General features: G+C 44.9%; 1 protein-coding gene across 1 annotated transcript in view; it reads left to right on the top strand.

Moving 5' to 3' along the window:
- Positions 1 to 204: 204 nt before the first annotated feature.
- APOLTP (apolipoprotein lipid transfer particle homolog) overlaps positions 205 to 20,721 on the top strand; it is an 85,014-nt gene continuing 64,497 nt past the window's right edge. Inside the window, exons 1-14 of the mRNA XM_088656560.1 lie at positions 205 to 296; positions 1,601 to 1,766; positions 3,483 to 3,665; positions 4,223 to 4,375; positions 5,002 to 5,146; positions 7,039 to 7,197; positions 7,861 to 7,979; positions 8,673 to 8,921; positions 12,452 to 12,607; positions 14,295 to 14,479; positions 15,672 to 15,854; positions 16,340 to 16,431; positions 18,599 to 18,771; positions 19,629 to 19,788. Of these exons, the coding sequence (XP_088512686.1) occupies positions 208 to 296; positions 1,601 to 1,766; positions 3,483 to 3,665; positions 4,223 to 4,375; positions 5,002 to 5,146; positions 7,039 to 7,197; positions 7,861 to 7,979; positions 8,673 to 8,921; positions 12,452 to 12,607; positions 14,295 to 14,479; positions 15,672 to 15,854; positions 16,340 to 16,431; positions 18,599 to 18,771; positions 19,629 to 19,788 (2,212 nt within the window). The 5' untranslated portion in view covers positions 205 to 207. The remainder of the gene's footprint in view (positions 297 to 1,600; positions 1,767 to 3,482; positions 3,666 to 4,222; positions 4,376 to 5,001; positions 5,147 to 7,038; positions 7,198 to 7,860; positions 7,980 to 8,672; positions 8,922 to 12,451; positions 12,608 to 14,294; positions 14,480 to 15,671; positions 15,855 to 16,339; positions 16,432 to 18,598; positions 18,772 to 19,628; positions 19,789 to 20,721) is intronic.

Genomic DNA, 20,721 nt, shown 5'->3' with positions numbered 1-20,721 from the left:
TACCTTTTTATTACTTAAGACTTGGAGTGTAACCTTTAATTTGTAAAACCAAATAAAATTATTGTAAAGAAAGTCCATGCAATCGTCTCCAGCAGAGATCCTAAAAGCTTTGGTGATGGTTTTTGGAGCTGAAGACAACCAGTTCAGCTGATAAGACATGTGAACCAAATTTCTGTCCTCCTTTCCTTCTAGTCTGCCAACCTATTCATGGCATTGGTGTTTAAGCTTCGGCTTCTCTCTGCTGGTGCCTTGCTGAGCCTGTGGCAGGGGTCTTCATCGAAGTGTCAAGGCAACTGGTAAGAGAGCTTCAAAATGGCAGGTTGGTCTCTGTAGATTTGCCAGCTCTGAACTCCAAGAGCTTTTCTGCCCCTTTCACAGTATACCTGAAGGAGCGTCTCTACCCCCATCGTTCTGCCCAGACACTGAGGTCCAGCGCCGAGGGCCTTCTGGCGGTTCCCTCGTTGCGAGAAGCCAAGTTGCAGGGAACCAGGCAGAGGGCCTTCTCGGTAGTGGCTCCCACCCTGTGGAATGCCCTCCCACCAGATGTCAAAGAGAAAAACAACTACCAGCCTTTTAGAGGACATCTGAAGGCAGCCCTGTTTAGGGAAGCTTTTAATATTTAATCAATTATTTTAATATCCTGTTGGAAGCCGCCCAGAGTGGCTGGGAAAACCCAGCCAGATGGGCGGGGTATAAATAATTTATTATTATTATTATTATTATTATTATTATTATTATTATTATTATTATTTCACCCAGGCTGTCTGTCCCTAGTGCCCTTAGGTTGTATTGGACTACAACTCGTACCACCCCTGTGTATTTAGTATTTTGCGTTGCCTGAGGCAGCCACTTATCCATTGCCAAAAAGAAGTTCTAAGAAGGGACACAGATCTGCATGTGATTTACACAGCCATCAAGACCCTGGTGATCTTCCGGACTGCAACTCCCATCAGCTCCAGTCAACAGGACGAATGGTCAGGGGGGACGGGGCTTGCCCTCCAGATGTTTGTGGACTACACTAGGTTGCTGGAAATTGGCCTAGAAAATTATTCAGCCACTCAACATGCAAGCTGTGAAGGAGTGGTTGAAGAACAGCAGCAGCAAGAGTTGTGACATTCTCAAGGAAGAACCATGATCATTCTGTGGGACCCACCCACCTTAGAGACTTCTGGAAGACGTTAACAGCCAATAGGGTGTGTTCAACTAACTTTTATTCAGGGTAAACCCATTGGAATTAAGGCTTGTGATGTTCTTAGGTCCATTAATCTCAATGTGTCTTCTCTGGTTAAAAGTTAATTGAATGCAACCCAATGTTTCTGCAACTAGCAACAAAAGCAGCTACTTCAAAACTATATATTTATTTCCATCCTGACTATTCTGTAGCTCAGTCGTAGAGCATCTGCAAAAGCTCCAGGTTCAATCCCTAGTAGCTCCAAGTAGGGCTGGTAGAAACGCTTGCATGAAACCCTGGAGAGCTGCTGCCAGTCCGTGTGGGCAGTACTGATCTAGATAGACCAGTGGTGGGGACTCATTATAAGGCAACTTTCTACGTTCCTCTTGGGTCCAACCAGATGTGCTTTTCTTTTTGGGTTCTTTTCAGGCAACCTCTAGTGGACGCTCTCCCCTCCTGTGCCACCGAAGCCTGTGTGGTCCTGATGAAAGAGATGATCATCTCTGAAGAAGTAGATGAGGACAAGATGGAATCGTTCCTTTGGTCCCTCTCCTTCATCCCTGAGCCTACTGCAGGCATGATTGATGCTCTGGCTGTAAGCACTGAAGTGAAATTTAGCTGAGTCAAATTGGATAGCTCAGTCTGCAGAGCATGAGACTCTTAATCCCAGGGTTGCAGGTTTGAGCCCTACTTTGGGTGAAAGATTCCTGCATTGCAGGGGGTTTGACTCGATGACCCTTGTGACCCCTTCCAACTCTACAATTCTGTGAATCGTCCCTATTTCTGTAGAAGCACCGTATGCATATGTATGGAATGGGGCATACACCCTTGGCTATGGTCTTGGAATTGGGGTGGAGAACTGAAGAGAGAGATGGGGAAGAAAGATAGTTATGTTTGCATTTAATTCATACTTGGCTGGAGTTCTGAAGAGCAGCACTTTGCCCCGCAACATTTTGTTGCAGTTCCCATCAGTTGGTTGTCAGGATGGATTGACATAGATGTTCACGGCACCTTATAAAAGGTGCAAGTGTAGGGATGGGGAAGAAACCAAATCCACCTTCACATTTAAAGGTGAACCTCCCTAATTTGCACATTCTGAAACAATATGCAAACCAAAACGAAGCCATCTTTTGAAATTCACACTTCTCCAAATTTTGAAGTGCATTTCTACAGCTATATCCTATTGTCAGAGGGTCGTCGTGGCTACTCTAGAGTAACTCCGCTTGAGTCCAGTTTGTCTTTAAAGACTTTTATTGTGCAAAGGTATTTACAGCGCAGGGACAGCTTAAAACATGACCTCTCATTCCGAATCAGAATCCGGCAATGGCGTACGTCTGTTCCTATGCCAGCAAAGTAGTCGGGGCACCCCAAACCTGCGTCACGGTGCTCTCCTTAACTCTTGCGCCGGAAGGAGCGATGCCCTCTCAGCCTCCTCCCGGTCAAGGCGGTGTAAGGGCTTTCCAGCATCCTGGAGGCCTTGCCTGCGTCTCTCCTTCCCTGAGCTTTCCCATCATTCCGCACGCTGATTTCTCTCTCCCTCCGAGTCCTTCCCCTCCCCCCTGGCTGCTTCAGACTCACTGCTGCTCCCTGTGCTTGGCGAGGTGGACGTTAGGATGATGGGGGCTGGCTCCCTGTAGGGAGTCACCCTTAGACCTATCTACAGAAATGCATATCCTTCTGTAAGGTGTGCATAGAAATGCACACATTAGTGAAAGCAGCATACAACAAAGGATTGTATTGGGGGAAGCATTTTGCAAAAATGTGTAGATTAGAGGCAAAATCCCGTGCAAAAGTGTGTATATTACAAGAAATTTGCACTAAAATGCTGGTGAATTTTCATGAGGATTTTTTTTAACATACAAACTGCTGTGGAAATGTGGGGAACTGAACTCTCAAGCTTTGAAAAATGAGAAGTGAAGAGAAAGCCGAAAAGGACAGCTTCCGCCATTCCTAGCTGAAGGTAGTCTGTGTGATTTGCGATGGGTCGCCAAAAGGTTCTCACTCCCAATTGCTTAACAGCAATAACAGATTCAGCTGCTGAGATGAAGACAGGTTTGGGGAGAAAACAGGAGTGGATATTTGTGTGATGGAACAGTGGACCTGTGAGTCCTTCCATAATGAAATTCTTGAGCTAGGTGTGAAGCACCATCTTCCTTCATTCTACGTCCCATTCCCTGAGCTATTATTTCATACCTAGATCCAGTTGGTGGACCTTGAGTTTTGAATTAAAGTAGATTTCTTTTCACAAGCCTGAAGTCTGCCCACCCCTGAATTACTGTAATAACAAACCTGTGCTTATGTGTATTTCCAGCCTGTGCTACAGTTACCACGAAGGAGACAGAGTGCCTTTTTAGGAATAACTGCCCTGGTAAATCACTTCTGCTCCATGAGAAATGACTGTGACCATGAGCCTGCCGTTGGGGGCATTATGAGGATTCTGGAGGGACACCTGGGAAGAAAATGTACCTTGCATGAGTCAGTAGGTATCAGCCAGGTAGGTGGTTCCAAGGCAACTTGAAAGATCAGGTTCTGTTTTCACTATATCAGCATGTCTTGTTCAGCCTTTAGTGGAACTGAAATGTCACCTATTGAAAATAGATGAATATTCAGGTTTTGAAGTTCAGTTTTGGATAGCAGCCATGATAAGCCATGGCCTCCTACAGGGCTCATGTTCTTCCTTCTTCCACTCATCCTCCAGCATCTCTGCCAGGAGGATTTTCAAGGTTTCCCCTTACATTTTTAACTGCTGCTTGCAGCATCACCCAAACCCAACAAACTCTGGTTAATTTTAACTATGGTTTGTTGGAAAGAAGCCAACTTCAAACCATGGTTTATGAAGCTGGCTTGTTTCAATAAACTGTAGGCAAGATTACACACAGTTTAGGGTTCAGGTGTACAATTAAACTGTAGCTAATTGAAATTGGGGAACCTGTGGTTTACCATAACAGTTTTTAGCTGTGCAGTGTTCTGGTCTGCTTAGGGAAAGAGAGGGGGAGATAAATGATTTTTGAAAAGAAGGCACTTTATTTCAACTTCATTTTGAATTTCCAGGTGGAACTAATTTTAAAAGCAATTGGAAATGCGGGGCTTGCAGCAGCACGCCTTGTGCCCATCCTGAGTTCCTGTGCGATGCTGAAAAGCAACCCGACAGAAATCCGACTGGCTGCCATAGAGGCCTTCCGACGTGTTCCTTGTGCAGCCAACGTAGGTGGCATGCAGTTGGCTTTCCTGTGCTATTTTTGGCCTCTGTATCATGATAAAGTAAGATGTACGCAATGTGGCTGAGAACCAGGTTGGGGCAACAAGTTAAGAGGGATGGTGGTAGGTGTTGGGCAAAATACACACCAACCAAGTGGCAACAGCAGCAGGGTCGACGAAATAACAAGGTCGTCTTCAGTATCTTTGCTTGCTTTTATTTACAATTATATACACCACACTCCTCTACTCCATTCCTCTCATTTCACAATACATCACCACCACCACCCATGAACCATTTGGGTAGCTTAAATACTGAATTCAAAATAGTCAATTACCCAATCACATGACAGTAAGCAAACTCTACCTTCAATTATTCAAATTACCAAAAGCTCACAGGTGTGCTATCATTCAGAACAAGGTTACAAACACACATCTCTGTGTAGCACCATTGACCACATCAGTCTTAAAGGAAAAACCTAACAGGCGGGTCCTAAAATGCACACATCTCAGGTGTCGAAGGCCAAGGTATAGAGGTTCATCTTCAGCATTCACCAAACTTAGGAGCTGCCACAGAGAAGGTCCTTTCCCAGAGGAACTGAACTGTTTCTTTTGCTCGCTTGCTTCTTTTTTAGCATGCCGCATTAGTCCGTCTGTATCAAGCCTACAATGAGGATGTAGAAATACGAATAGCTTCTTATCTCATGGCCATGAAATGTCCAAGTGAAGAATTATTTCACCAAGTTAAATGGACTTTGCAGGAGGAGAAATCCAGCCAAGGTAAAGTGCAACCATTGAAATATTGAGCCTCATCCTGGTCACAGCTACCCTAGGGAATTCTGGGGAGGGTTTTTCTTATGTACTCTATTGAAAATGAGGGGGCATGTGGGTGAGGGTTCCTGTCTGTTTCCCAAGCTTCTTGTACTGACGCTCTCCTTGCTGGCCCAGAGTTGTAGTGACAAGGAAATACAGTGGTACCTTGGTTCCCGAATGGCTTGCCTCCTAAACAAACCAGCCACAAACCCAGAAGCAAGTGTTGCGGTTTGCAAACATTTTTCGGAAGCTGGACATCCAACACAGTTTCCGTGGCTTCTGATTGAGTGCAGGAAGCTCCTGCAGCCAATCAGAAGCCGCACCTTGATTTTTGAATGGTTTTGGGAGTCTAATGGACCCCTGGAACGGATGAAGTTCAAGAACCAAGGTACCACTGTACATAATTAAATGAATTAGCAACGCTCCAACAGAAGCAGGGTGGCAGAGAGGGTAAGCTCTGAGTGTGCAAGGTCAGATGGAGGAGGTGAAAAAAATGACAGAGGCACAGATGGTCTCATGCATCCAGTAATCCACTGATCACAACAGCTCGTACTGCTGGCCCCTGATCTCCAGGTTGATGGTGAAGTTTGGATCTTGATTACTACACCTAATAGAAAACTCAGGTGGTGAGTACTAATAGATACGTAGTCTAGCTGGAACTAATAAAGAACAAAATGAAGGTATTGGTGTGGCCAGAGTAACTCTGAGGTTTGCAAAAGTAATAAAAAAATAATAAGCCCACCCCTGGGCGGCGGGGGAAGCAGCAGCCCAATGAGGGCTGAGCATGCCCAGTAGCCATTGAATGTTGAGAGTCCATTGGAGAATAAAAATGGAAAGAGGAAGCATATGAAGTGGCCTCCCTGGAGGAGGGTGAAGTGGAACCTTCAAAAGGAGAGGGAAGGGCCATGGCTCAGTGGGTCGGGCACCTGCTTTGCATGCGGAAGGTTGCAGGTTCAATGCCATACAGTGATACCTTCAATTTAGAACAGCTTAGTTTATGAACAACTTGGAAATAGAACACTGCAAACCCGGACGTAGGTGTTTCGGTTGTGAACTTTGCCTTGGAAGCTGAACATGTTGAGTGTGTTCCGTTTGTAAATTGAGCCTTCCGCTGCTAATCAGAGGCTTCCTGTTGAGTATTTCAGCTGTTGAGTCCCGAGCACCCACACAACACAGGAGTTTTTCTTTCTGTTATTTTTTGAGTTTTTGTTTGTGTGGCTTTTTCGATTTTTGACTGTGACTTGTTTTTCGTTTTATGGGACTGACTTGTGACTGTGGCTTGTGACTTCATTTTTGTGACTTGTTTTTGTGGCTGTGTGGAACCCAGTCCAGCTACTGATTGATTGATTGATTGATTGATTGTGTGTGTGTGTGGCTGTAGAAATGGATAAAAGCCACGCATATCATCAGTGCACGTAAGGAAAAAAATTAATTTTATTTTTTATCATCTACAATACTATCTTATTTATTTTATAGTACAGTACATTGATTATTGCTTTCGTTTTATGGATCAATGGTCTCGTTAGATAGTGAAAATCATGTTAAATTGCTGTTTAAGGGGTTGTTCTTAAAAGTCTGGAACGGATTAATCCATTTTGCATTACTTTCTATGGGAAAGCACGCCTTGGTTTTAGAACACTTTAGTTTTGGAACAGACTTCCGGAACGGATTCAGTTTGGGAACCAAGGCAGCACTGTACTAAGCTGGATGAAACAATGGCATGATTCAGTATAATGATTCAGCAGCTTCCTGGTTTCCTAACTCTTATTAGGATCTGAGAATACATTGCAGGTTTTGCTTATGTCTTTCCAAACCCACCTATTCTTTAGGTTTATACCTGTCTCTAATTTGATTTTAAGTGGGTTCGTTTGTCTGGCGTCACCTCTCTGAACTTCTGGAAACAGATGACCCACTGAAGCAACATCTTAAAAATTCTCTTCCTAATGACATCGTTGACAAAGAATTTGAGGGGGAGACATGGAAGTTTTCTTCATATTCAGATGTTACCTTCCACTCAGGTAGGTTTATAAACATCTGTACCTTATGGACTTCACAATGAATGAGTGATAAATGACTCCTTCAATTTTAACTTTATAGATCAGACCACAAACATTTGGATGAACCATAATCTCTGGATCCTCAGCTTTCATTTTGAAAAATACCGGTAGTAGGTTTCTAGCATTTATAGAACCTAAGATATAGGGCAAAATGTACAGACACTATTATTCTCATTTCTTAATTTAATTTAATTCATTCATTTATTTAACTCATGCATTCATTTATTTATGAGTATTGATAAACCCATTCATATTTTAAAAACATTTCTAAGCAGTGTACAATGTTGTTGTTGTTAATGGTACAACCTAAAACCAATATAAAAAGGTAAAGGTACCCCTGACCATTAGGTCCAGTCATAAATTTGTATGGAAGGACCTCAAGGGTCATGTAGTCCAACCCCCTGCAATGCAGGAATCTTTCACCCAACTTGGGGCTCAAACCCATGACCCTGAGATTAAGATTCTCATGCTCTACCAACTGAGCTATCCCAAGCCAGCAAATGAAGAAACGAAAGGCACTCTGCAGCCTGGTAATGGGACAGTTCATGGGTACAGCCAATCACCTCAACCAAACTGTGACAAAACTTTTGACTGACCAGATGTCTTGACATTTTCACTTTTCAGCAGCTGCAACCACAAACATCGAGGCCCAACTCATCTTTTCACCAGCGTCTTTCATCCCACGCTCAATAGCGATGAACTTGACCATCCATGCACTGGGACGGGCTATCAATCTCCTGGAGGCAAGTTCCCCTCTGAAACATACTGATAGCTAAATTCTGTGGACAGTTTGCATGAATAGGATTTAACTATAGTTTGTTTTTATTGACATATTTAAATGTTCGCAATTTGCACTTCCATAAAATATATCCGAATATAAATAAAATCAGACAATTATACATAAAACAGAATTTAAAACATCAGTAAAACATTTGCAAATAAGTGGTTGGTCAAAAAGGAAAATTCATCTGTTTAAACATCTCCAGTTCCCTCCTCCCCACCGTCCAATGCTGCTGTGATGGACCAGCAGCTGTGAGAGCCCAGTTTGTAATCCCAATGTAATTCATAGCACCATCTGCTGTTGGCCATGTGAACTGCAGCATGACGACACCCTTAGGAAAATATGTACAGGCAGCAACCATTTTGTATGTGTTCAATTGATGTGGGACCACTGATGCATTCGTTTTGGACCCAGAAGAGGGCATAACAGGGGCAGGACATAATGGGGTGTAACAGGGCAGGGCGGGCTTATGAACACTCCGCCAACATGTGCAAATGCCCAGAATGCAACCCCACACAAAAAGGGAGTTGCCTGTATTAGGAGAGAAATAACTGGACCAGGATCACCCAGTAAGCTATACTGCATTTCCTTTTGTGCTAAAGTACAGGGATGTTCTTACCAATGGGCCTTCTAAATACTGTCTGTCATTTCTTAGATTGGCATACGGTTAGGGAACATGGAAGATATCGTGCAAAAGTTATTTGGCCTCCATCCAGCTGAAGATGCCAAGGGAATATTCCACAAGACAGAACCTCCCATTGAGACGGGACATAAGACTTCTCCGAATAAACCAACATTTGAGAGAAATGATCCATCGTCTAAAGAAAAAAAGCCCAGCGCAAGGAAGGAAAAACAGAAGTGCCCAAGTGGGCAGTACAATAAGATGAGTGAGTTAGCCAAAAAGGTAACTTAAGATGTGCCTAAGTGCAGAACCTTATATTTGTCCCTATTGAAATTCATTTTGTTAGCTTGGGTCCAGTTCTCCAATCTGTTAATCTTGAATCCCGATTCTGCCTTCTGCAGCATTATCTACCCTTCCCAGTTTGGTGTCCTCTGTAAATTTGATGAGCATCCCCTCAATTCCTTCATCCTTCATAAAGACATTGAATAACAACAGGCCCAGAACAGAATCCTGTGGCATCTCACCTTTTTTGAGGATGACAAGGAACCATTGTTGTTGTTGTTTTGTCGTTTAGTCGTGTCCGACTCTTCGTGACCCCATGGACCAGAGCACACCAGGCACTCTTGTCTTCCACTGCCTCCCACAGTTTGGTCAGACTTATGTTCATAGCTTCGAGAACACTGTCCTACCATCTCGTCCTCTGTCGTCCCCTTCTCCTAGTGCCCTCCATCTTTCCCAACATCAGGGTCTTTTCCAGGGAGTCTTCTCTTTTCATAAGGTGGCCAAAGTATTGGAGCCTCAGCTTCACGATCTGTCCTTCCAGTGAGCACTCAGGGCTGATTTCCTTCAGAATGGATAGGTTTGATCTTCTTGCAGTCCATGGGACTCTTAAGAGTCTCCTCCAGCACCATAATTCAAAAAAGGAACCATTAGTGAGCACTTTGGGGGGGGGGCGGTCGGACGTTATGGGAGTATGCTTCAGATATTGCTTAAGCAACACTCCTTCTCAGACTGAGCCTTCTTAGCTTTGTCTCTAGGGCTTTGTCTGCCCTTGTGGAGAGGAAGTTCTTCATATCAAAGGCCACAGCCTGATTTAGCAGTTGTTTACTCTGAGAAAACAAGGGAGACTCTGGTTGTACTAAACCAGGGGTGGCCAACTCCCAAGAGACTGCGATCTACTCACAGAGTTAAAAATTGGCAGTGATTTACCCCCTTTTGGGGGGTTCAGGTCAATGGAGGAGGAAAGCCACATTTTTGGGGGGTGCAGGGTGAAAATGTTGAGCTTTTTATTTATTTATTTTTATAATAATTTTTATTGGTTTTTTATAGAAACGAAACAGAAAAAACACACAATACATGTTCTGTCCCTCCAATTTCCCTCCCCCCACGAGTCCACTTCTGCCACCAGTAGTACCCGTGGGCGTTGAGAATCAGAGAGGTCCATTGTAAGGCTGGGTTTGACCTCCCCCTCCCCCCCTCATCCCCTCCCTGCCACTGAAAGGACAGGGAAGGAGGGGCTCTGGGGATTGGTTTCCCCTCAGCTGCTCCTTTTACACAAACCTTAAAGAAAACAAAAACACAATACCTATAAAAAAGAAAAACTACAACTACAAAGAAAAAAACAAATAAAAATTTTAAAATTCCCCATTCTTATTTTCTTCACATTATAATTGTGACTTCCTCAAATCTCTTCTTCCTGGTTTTCCTAACTTCTCTAATTAATTGTGGCGGATTTTCTACTCCAATTCCAAATCTTATCCTTATAATATTAACTTATTCCTCCTCCTTCTTCATGCTGCCTCCCCACAAGTCCCCCTCTGCCACAAGAGGAGCCTGCTAGGCGCAGCACTTCAAAGGTTCCATTTTTGTGTCTGGGCTTCCCTCCACCCCCTCCTCTCCACCCCCCAGAGCACCTTCTGCCACCAGGTGCTTCTGAGCAAAGAGAGGGGGGAAGGCGGCCCTCCATCCAGACACTTATCTGAACACAAACATGTTGCTATAAATCCAGAAATTGTTTCCCAAGCCATTCTTCTACTCCCCTCCAGAAAAATAAATTTTTATATCTATTCACTCTCCTTTCTCCTCCCGGTGTCTCTCCCCCCCCCCCCCCGGATCAGCAGTCCTTTAACAAGCCAAGATTTCAGAAACCGTTAATCAATCACCAAAATACTTTTTAACTAAAATTTTTCACCCCACACCCATTCTTTCCCACTTCCAAATCCAGGCCTCTGACCTCCCCTCCCTCTGCCTTTCCTTTTCCTCAATTTGCCATGCCCAATTTTTAGTCCCTCCAGGAGCCTTCTTTTCTTGAATCTGTGATCCATTTTGTTGTTCTTGACAGCTGTCATTTTCCTTTTCAAGTCCTTGTTCTTCTTCCTCCAAGTCACATTTTTTATAATCCACCTCAGTTTTTGTAAAATCCACTTCTTGTTCTTTACTCTCAGATAGGCTTTCCACATTGTCTTCTAAGTCCTGTTCTTGAACCGAAGTCTCTGAACATGTTAGACTGGAGTGTTGCAGTGTCCTGTGGATGTCCTTCAGAATCTCTAAATAGTTCAAAACTGTCTCTTGGAAGCTTGGTGAATACATTGTTTTCATTCCTTCTAACCACAGACTGGCAGGAGATTAGGAGGCAGAGTACACTGGAAATTTCCATTCACTCACGCTTTCCTCCATCTTGTCTGCTCTTTCCATTGTCTTTAATTTTCCAACACTAGAACATTTCTTAATTCCAGATACCTCTCTTTTAATATAATCTTACAGCCGATTGAACTTTCAACAAATTTATATGAATTTTCCTTGTCTTTTAACAATTTTGACAGCTTTGACAGCTGTCAAATTTTCCCCTTTGCGCACATACTGTTCCTCAGGAGGTATCGGCACCGGGGTTTGTGAAGGAGTACAAAATTTTTGTTTCTTTCGAGTGCTAGGAACAAAGTCTCTTTTTCGGCTTTGGAATATTTAATGCGCCTCTTAATTGCCCATTAGGAAGAGATCGACTCCCGTTTTTGAATCTCTCCTGATTTTCCCGATTGTTAATTTTAAAGTCCAAAAAGTCCCAATGAAGATTTCACTTACTTTATAAAAGTCTTTTATTTTCTTGGGAGAATCTGCCGCTGCCCGGTAGAAGACTCGGGGCTTCGCTTCTCCGGAGGTAACGATGTCGACCAAAATGGCTCCCGCAACTCCAACTCCGCTGACTCTCGGAGACTCTACTGTGTCTCCGGGCAGCAGAGGAATCGCCGAAAAAACGGAGCCCGCTGGTCTCTAAGCCCTCGGGACGCTCTACCCGAGGTTCTTGTGGGGAATCCGCGCGCCCCGCGGAATTCCCCCCCCTCCGCGATGCCGGGGACTGCGGAGCTCGCAGTCCCTGCGTCTTCTTTAGCCAGCGCGGCAGACCGGAAGTCCAAATGTTGAGCTTTTTAAAGGGGAGCCAAAGTTGTTGAGCTTCTTTGGGGGGAGCCAGTGATCTACCAGTGATCTACCATAGATGTCCAGTGATCTACCTGTTGGATGTGCCTGCACTAGGCTTTCTGAGCTGGAGTCCTCAGTCATCCTTGGACTGAGGCAATGCAGCTAGCAGGGGCTCTTCCTAACAGGCGTGTTTTTAGCTTGTTCCAATTCATTGCTCCCTCCTGATAGTTGCCTTTGGCTCAGCCCTGACATGGAATCCTCATTCTGAGGCACTTTGCATACCAATTATTATCCCCTTGGGGTTTCGTTTGAGAACTACTTTCTACCACAATTTGAAGTAGTTGCTTCACACACACCTCTCCCCCTCTCTCCCCACTTTCTCTTTCCTTCTGCATCAGTTCACCAAAAGGATAGGAAAGAAGAAGAAACCAAAATGTAGTCTGAGCATAAAAATCTTTGGGAATGAGCTTGCTGTTTTGGACTGTGGGGATCTGAGAAGTCAAGCAAAACTCTATTACCTGAACCTTGCGGAACTAGTGGTAAAACTGCTAAAGGTAAGGGAATCATGAATGGTCGGAGCAGGCCAGTGGGGGCCTGGTGCTTTCATTGATGTTTTACTCCAGCTCCCACCAGCTCCATCCAGCATAGCCTATATGCTCAGAGAATAGAGGCGCCATTTTCTGAAGCGCATTGAGGCGGCCCAACGTCACATCGTGCAAGTTTGCAATGTTGCACACACGGTGTCACACAACATCCTGATGTTGCTCCAACAATCGGGAGACCAGGCCCCCTGAAAAATACCTACTGAGGGGGCCCACAGTGCCTCAGCCCCCCTAGAACCAGCGCTTCTGTCAGAGATGGTGGGAGTTGAAGCCCGATAACAACTGGAGGGCAAGAGGTTATGCGAACCTGGGTTTGAGTGTCCATACTGGAAACAGAAAAGCCCAGATTTGAATCCCCACTCAGCCTAATGACCCAGTGGAACGGGGTCAGTAATACTCTCTGTGTAGCCTACCTCACAGGATAGTTTTAAAAACGCAATGAGAGGGGGACAGAGCACGTGGTTAGGGAACTTTATATTCTGGACTTGATGGTCTTTTGGTGGGGAGGGGTTCTTTAGATAATGTCAGAATGTAGTAAGGCCACCTTGCTGCATTTGGGAACCTACCTGCCATTTTGCTGTGTGGGGCCTGGACATCTCCCCCCCCCATATCCTGCTCTGACAGCACCACTAGTTGAAGAGCCATGCATGCTGCCTTGAAGGAAAGGTGAGCGTGTGGTGGACCTGCCCCAGAAAAAAAAGAGTTCTGGGGAAAAAATAATAATGAATTAAAAAGGGTGTTCAAGAATACCTTTGTAAAAAAAAACTAGAGGCCTTTTTGCTTGGAATAGTTGGAGATGAGATCCAAAAAAAAAAGATTGTACATTCTTTCTGTATGCCACAACTACAGCTAGACTAATAGCTAAATTTTGGAAATCTCAAGAAATGGCCACAATCAATGACTGGCAGATAAAGATGATGGACTATATGGAACTCACCGAGATGACCGGAAGGATCCGCGACTAGAAGGAGGAGAAGGTTGAAGAAGATTGGAAGAAATTTGGAGACTATTTAAAGAAATATTGCAAGATATAATTAACCTTTAAGCAAGCAGAGTATAGGCTTTAAGCACTATAACAGAAATTTTATTTAGGATAGAAGGGTAAGATTAAAAAAATAATAATTTATGGTTTTAGAAGATAAACCTGCTGAATGTAAAAAATGGACAATGTAGCTCAGAGGGGGAGAATGAGAGAAGTCCCCTTACATTGAAAAGGATAATGTAATGAATGGTTAAAAAAAAGTGTGTGTTATGTGTTTGTTTGTTTGTTTGTTATTAGTGTATAAAATCAATTAAAATTATTATTAAAAAATGAAGGAAAGGTGAGTGATAAATGTCTATGTCAGGCATACACAAACTCGGCCCTCCAGATGTTTTGGGACTACAACTCCCATCATCCCTGACCACTGATCCTGTTAGCTAGGGGTGATGGGAGTTGTAGTCCCAAAACATCTGGAGGGCTGAGTTTGCCCATGCCTGGTCTATGTAACTATAGTCCCGTAGGGCCCAAAGAATTTGTTGGCTTGCTGTTGTACGGTGCCAGCACCGGCGATGGTAATTGTGCCAACAAACAAGCGCTTAGCCATCATGGATATTATTGCACTACCATTTTATGTTTTTATGTAACCATTTCCAACAGGGTCAAGAAGTCCAGTTCAATAAGAGGTTGAGTTTGGCCACAGAGGAACTGCTGTTCCCAGCAATCTCGGGTTTGCCCATCCTCCTGGCTTTAAATGCCTCAGCAGCAGTCAGTGCAGCAACCCAAGGCAATATGGACTTTAGACAACGGAGCAATTTTTTCGTCAATGGCTATATCAAGCCAAGGTATGCACCTGCCTTTAAAGCTCTCCTTTTTGGCGAGGAGCTTTTGAAGCAGACCCGTGATCAAGCTCTGTAAAAGGCTTGGGGACCACTTTGATTTCCTCTGTCTTGATGCCAGCAGTGGGTTTCAGGGGCAGGCAGCTATAACGCAAACAGCAGCGGTGAAGTTAACTTTTCATTCAAAGAAACAAGGCAGCTCAGGAGGCAAAGCAACTCATCCCCTAGGGTAGATCTCACCCCTGTAAGTACACTCCCCACCTTCCCACATTTCCCTAAGTCTCCTCCTCCCCTGGGTCCCCCTCAAGCAATCTGAGATTCTGTCGCCTTGTCTGTCTCTGCTCCTCCCTCTTCATGCCTTTTCTGGTGCTGGGAGACCAGGGGGGAGGGTAGCTGGTCACAGCAGGAGAGCAAGACCCCCTTGCGTCTTCAGCAGCCTGCCTCATCACTGCCTTTTGGCCCTCCTCCTCTCCAGCCTCTGCTTCCGCCTCTGATTCTGGACTGCTCTCTGCCCCAGCCTCTTCCTGCTTACTAAACCCTGGTACCTCTTCTGCTTCCAACACCTCCTTCTCCCAGTCTGCTCCCTCTTCTCCCTCTGACCGCTCATCGCCGTCCCACCACCAATCCCCTGGCTCCCAACCTTTTTCCTTCGGGGGTTCCCCAGCTGCTGCCTCTCACCACTCCTCTGCCTCCAGCCAGTCCCTGACACTTGATTTTACCTGTTGATATACATGGCTGTCTTTGGTAATGTCCAGAGGCAGAATGTGGTACTACCAACTACTAACTCAGGCATCCCGAAACTTCGGCCCTCCAGATGTTTTGGACTACAGTCTCCATCATCCCTGACCGCTGGTCCTGTTAGCTAGGGATCATGGGAGTTGTAGTCCCAAAACCGCTGGAGGGCATATCCTCTAGGATTTCAGAGATGAAAACACCCCTGTTCTCACAAACAAGGAGCTAACTCTATCCATTCTGCTATCATACATTAAAAGTGGGGCCGTGCTTCTTTTCAGGGTCTCAGAAACGCCATTCCATTTCTCCTCTTCCTTTTTCAGCACACTGTGCTCGCTGAGCATACTCGGTCCTCACAGGGTGATTTCCCCCACGTTGGGAGGAGGGGATAGCGGGCAGATGCAGCCCTAAAACAAAGATGTCGCTCTTGACCATGCAACCCGTTTCTCCCTGTGCTTCTTGGTAGTGCTGTCTTTCAGATTTCTGCCCAGATGGGAACTGTGGGAACTCTGGGGAAAACTGGCTTGAGCTGGTCAAGTGGATTAAGGTCATCAGCCAGCCTTGATGGAGGGATCCAAGTGAAAAAGGGGAAAGAGGTTAAGGTGTTTCTGAACACTCCCGAAGAATCTATGGAGATGGTTTATTTCAGGTAAAGACCACCGTTAATGGCCATGCCCTCATATTCTAGGATCTGAATGATAATTTTCGGAAAACCTTTTTTCTTTCCCATGCAAATATCTGCAGTTGCGTTCTATATGGTTCCCCCCCCCCAGTGAAGGCTAGAAAACTTTGGAAAATTAATTAATGGATGCCCTGACGCAACATGTTTCTGGTCTCCACTCCAAATGCTGGCTTGGAAATTCCACCAGTGCAACCACAATGCTGCCACCATCCTAGTTCACTCTTTCCCATCCTTGTTTTCAAATTAGTTTTTATTAAAACTGGGTATGCCAGAGATCAAACCTGAGATCTTTTGCATACAAATCATATGTCCTACCTCTGAACTATTGTCCCTTCCTTAAATCTATTGTGTATATATATATATATATATATATATATATATATATATATATATAATCCCATGATGTTGTCTTCCTTGGATTGAATTGTGCTGTCTTTGCTTGTTTATTACAGCTCTGAACTGTATGCAATGACCGTGGATGAAATGGAAACTGCTCACGGTTTCCCAAGCCATAGCGAGACTAGATCGTGCACAAATGAGGAAAGTAAGTTTTTTCCCCCAATTATGTCTAATTTATATAAAATTTCCTTCCAGTAGCACCCTAGAGACCAACTAAGTTTAGCATTGGTATGAGCTTTCGTGTGCATGCACACTTCTTCAGATACAAGGTTAGTTGGTCTCTAAGGTGCTACTGTAAGGAATTTTTTTATTTTGTTTCAAATACGGCAGACCAACACGGCTATCTACCTGTGTCTAAAATATAGCAACCGGTTGTCACCTTGCTCTTAACTATCATTGGGAGCACGTTCCTTCAGGAGCTAAACGCCCCCCCCCCCCCAAAAAAAATTGCCTGCAGAAAATGGTAAATTCTGCAAACAAGGATTAGCAGCAGAGAGTGTGTATGAGGAATAATGAATACAGTTTTAAAGCAAACTGACATCTGAGATGAATGCAGTTTAGAAATCATAGAGTTGAAAGGGACCACTAGGATCACCTAGCCCAACTTTGTTTTTGTGGCTAGAGCAGCATCTGAATAATAAAACCATAAATTTATAGAGCTGGGAGGGACCCCAAGGGTCATCTAGCCCAGCCCTTTGCAATGCAGGAGTGTTTTGCCCAATGTGTGGCAACCCTGCTGCCAAGTACCCCGTTTTCCCCGGGAAACCCCCGTTTTTACTTACCTTTTCCCAGTGGTCCCCCGTATCACTTCATCTCCCATTTTTCTCCGTTATTTTCTCCTGCCGGCGGCCATTTTTTTCTTTCCGATTTGCCCTTCTATGGGCACCAAAAATGGCCACCGCTGGCTTCAAAAGTCGCATCTACGCATGTCCAGAAGTGCATAGAAGCAACTTCCGGTGTCGACGGCGGCCATTTTTGGTGCCCATAGATGGGCGGAGCGACACCGGAAGTTGCGTCGACGCACTTCCTGACATGCGTACAAGCGACTTTCGAAGCCGGCGGTGGCCATTTTTGGTGCCCATAAAAGGGCAAAGCGACACCGGAAGTTATGTCAACGCAACTTCTGGTGTCACACGGCTGCTGGTCCCGGATTCTGCAGTCCGGGACTTGGAATGTAAGGATTAAAGGTCACATGCTCTACCAACTGAGCTGCCCATTCCCTCCTGCTAATTCCCTTTACCCACTTCATCTTTTTCTTTATCAAGTTACACCTCATATTTCCATTAAAAAAATGTGTCCTGAGTGGCACAAAATGGAAATAGGCAACCGTAACAGAATATATGAGAAGATTAAAAACAAGTCAATAAAACAGCCAGGAAAGCAATAAGACCTATACAGGATGAAAGTGTGAAAGGAATCATGGAGGATGAGCTGCTTAACCCTGCGGCTGTGTTCTACCTGCATAGTCAGAGACAGTATGCCTCTCAAGGACAGGTAGGTAAAGGGACCCCAGACCATTAGGTCCAGTAGGGGACGACTCTGGGGTTGCAGCGCTCATCTCGCTCTATAGGCTGATGGAGCCGGCGTTTGTCTGCAGACAGCTTCTGGGTCATGTGGCCAGCATGACTAAGCCGCTTCTGGCAAAACCAGAGCAGTGCACAGAAACACCATTTACCTTCCCGCCGGAGCGGTACCTATTTATCTACTTACACTTTGACGTGCTTTCGAACTGCTAGGTTGGCAGGAGCTGGGACCGAGCAACGGAAGCTCACCCTGTCACGGGGATTCGAACTGCCGACCTTCTGATCGGCAAGACCTAGGCTCTGTGGTTTAGACCACAGGGCCACCCAATGTCCCACTCTCAAGGCCGGCTACTGGGAATCAAAAGTGGAGAGAGTGCTTTAGGGCTCAGGTCTTGCTCGTGGGCTCCCCATAGGCATTTGATTGGCCAATCCAGGATGCTGCACTGGATTGGCTCTGGCCTGATCCAGGGGGCCTCTTCTAATGATCTGATAGAATACTGGAACACGACAAATTAGCCGGATTAATTCTTTGCATTGGAAGGTGACAGATAAGCACCAGAACTTTTATTTTTGAAGGTGGCACCTGAGCAGTGATGGCAAAGGTGGCAAAGGAAGAAACTGCATGAGCTAGGGCTGGATAAGTCTTCATCGGAGAGTAGGGATTTAAATGTGAAATGACTGATCGCAGTTTCCTAAAAACAGCCTTTCTCCTGATTCACCAGATGAACTATTCTCTTCCTTTTACTCCCCCACCCCACCCTTCCCCATCTCCACTCCTCTTTCAACCAGTGTCGAAGGCATTGGGCTGGCAATTGTGCTCTGAGATCTCTACCCCTGACGATGAGACCACCGGTTTCGTTCTTCCGTTTCCAGGACCAGCGAAATTTGCCATAACGTTAAAGAAGCAAGACCGAAGCCTGTACCAGTACTTAATGAAAGCTGCATATAATTATATTTCTCAGGTTCAGACACTGCCCTTCAATCTGGATATGTATTACTCATTCCTTCTACATGCAATGATCAGCCTGCGAGGGCTGGTGCATGCTTCCACTGGTGCGATGAGATGGGGCAGAATGTAGTGGCAACTGCAGAGAAGCAGGGCCTGTGGCAGGCGAGAATTCTACCACTGAACCACCAATGCTGGCCTGTGTCCTTGAGAATTGGCACAGAGGGGGAGGGGAATAGAGACAGGGGACTCTGGGTGGCTTCCAACAGAAATGTTAAAATACACTAATTTCTTAAAGATTAAAAGCTTCCCTAAACAGGGCTGCCTTCAGATGTCCTCTAAAAGTCTGGTAGTTGTTTTTCTTTTTGACATCTGGTGGGAGGGCGTTCCACAGGACGGGTGCCACTACCGAGAAGGCCCTCTGCCTGGTTCCCTGTAACTTGACTTCTCGCAGCGAGGGAACCGCCAGACGGCCCTCGGCACTGGACCTCAGTGTCCAGGCAGAGCGATGGAGGTGGAGACGTTCCTTCAGGTATACTGGACCGAGGCCGTTTAGGGCTTTAAAGGTCAGCACCAACACTTTGAATTGTATTGTATTCCCCTCCATACATAAAAAGGGCCCAAACAATATCTCGTTGCTGGAATGACCAGTGAGTGAGCTGTATCCAACTAAGTTCTACTAAGAATAAACTCATTGAAATTAATGGACTTAAGTTAGCCACAGGTTCCTCGGCCCTCCTCTATAAGCCAGAAGGAGCAAGTTAGCCACAGGTGTGCAAGAACTGCTCAGGTCCCCAACTCCCAATAGTTCTACTGCAGGTGTTACTAGTAAGAGCAGCAGTGGTAATTGTAGTTATTCTTTTTTCATTCCAGAAAGGTTCCTGGATCCCAAGTGAAGCTGGCCTGCATTTCTTTATAGGGACTCCAAAATCAGAGCTGAAAAGGGAGATTGCTATCAACTTCCATTTGAATATCCCCCAAAAGAAATTCAGAATTGAATTTATCCACCCCAAGAAAAAAATGCAAGTGAATGGTAAGATTCCCACCACCACCCCTTAAAAGGCTATTGACTTCCTTTTAAAATATGTTGTCACTCCCATTATGAGAGGGTTATATGTAAAGCTAAGATCGCTCACTAGGAGTAGAGATCACGAATTTTACCTTGGATATTATAATTAGCACAGGCTCATGCACTGCTGTTCTCTCCATAATGCCCTAATTTGTTTTGAAGGCATTCCCTCCCCCACTCACCTGATGATACCTGAGATTTGACACATCCCATGAAATTTTCTTTTCGTACATTCTGCAGATTTTGTTAAATACTGTTAGATAATCTGCCGTTTATTCCTGTTTTACAGATGGGACAACTGAGGTTGATGAATGTGTGTGTGTGTGTGTGTGTGTTATGTAACCAGAAGCACACCATGCCTCCATGGTAAATATGTAACTAGGACCCTGCAACTATGCCAGCTTTCTTGCATGTTGATTATTTTATTCATTCATTTATTATTACATTTCTAATCTGTCTCCCCTTTCCTCCATGTTGCTCAAGGTGGGATACATGGTTCTTAATCCTCTCCATTTTATCCCCATGACAACCCTGTGAAGTAGGCTAGGCTGAGAGACTGACTGCCCCAAGGTCATTTCATGAGCTTCATGGCTGAATAATAATAATAATAATAATAATAATAATAATAATAATAATAATAATCTATTTATACCCCAGCCATCTGGCTGGGTTTCCCCAGCCACTCTGGGCGGCTTCCAGCAAAAGATTAAAAATACATTAAAACATCAGTCATTAAAAACTTCCCTAAACAGGGCTGCCTTCAGATGTCTTCTAAAAGTCAGATAGTTGTTTATTTCCTTGACATCTGATGGGAGGGTGTTCCACAGGACAGGCACCACTACCGAGAAGGCCCTCTGCCTGGTTCCCTGTATCCTCTTCTCATAGTGAGGGAACCGT

The sequence above is a fragment of the Zootoca vivipara genome, chromosome 13 (assembly GCF_965207765.1).
Source record: "Zootoca vivipara chromosome 13, rZooViv2.hap1.1, whole genome shotgun sequence".
Classification (NCBI taxonomy): domain Eukaryota; kingdom Metazoa; phylum Chordata; class Lepidosauria; order Squamata; family Lacertidae; genus Zootoca; species Zootoca vivipara.
The sequence above is the reverse complement of the archived record's forward strand: the minus strand, read 5'-3'. Positions and strand labels throughout refer to the sequence as shown.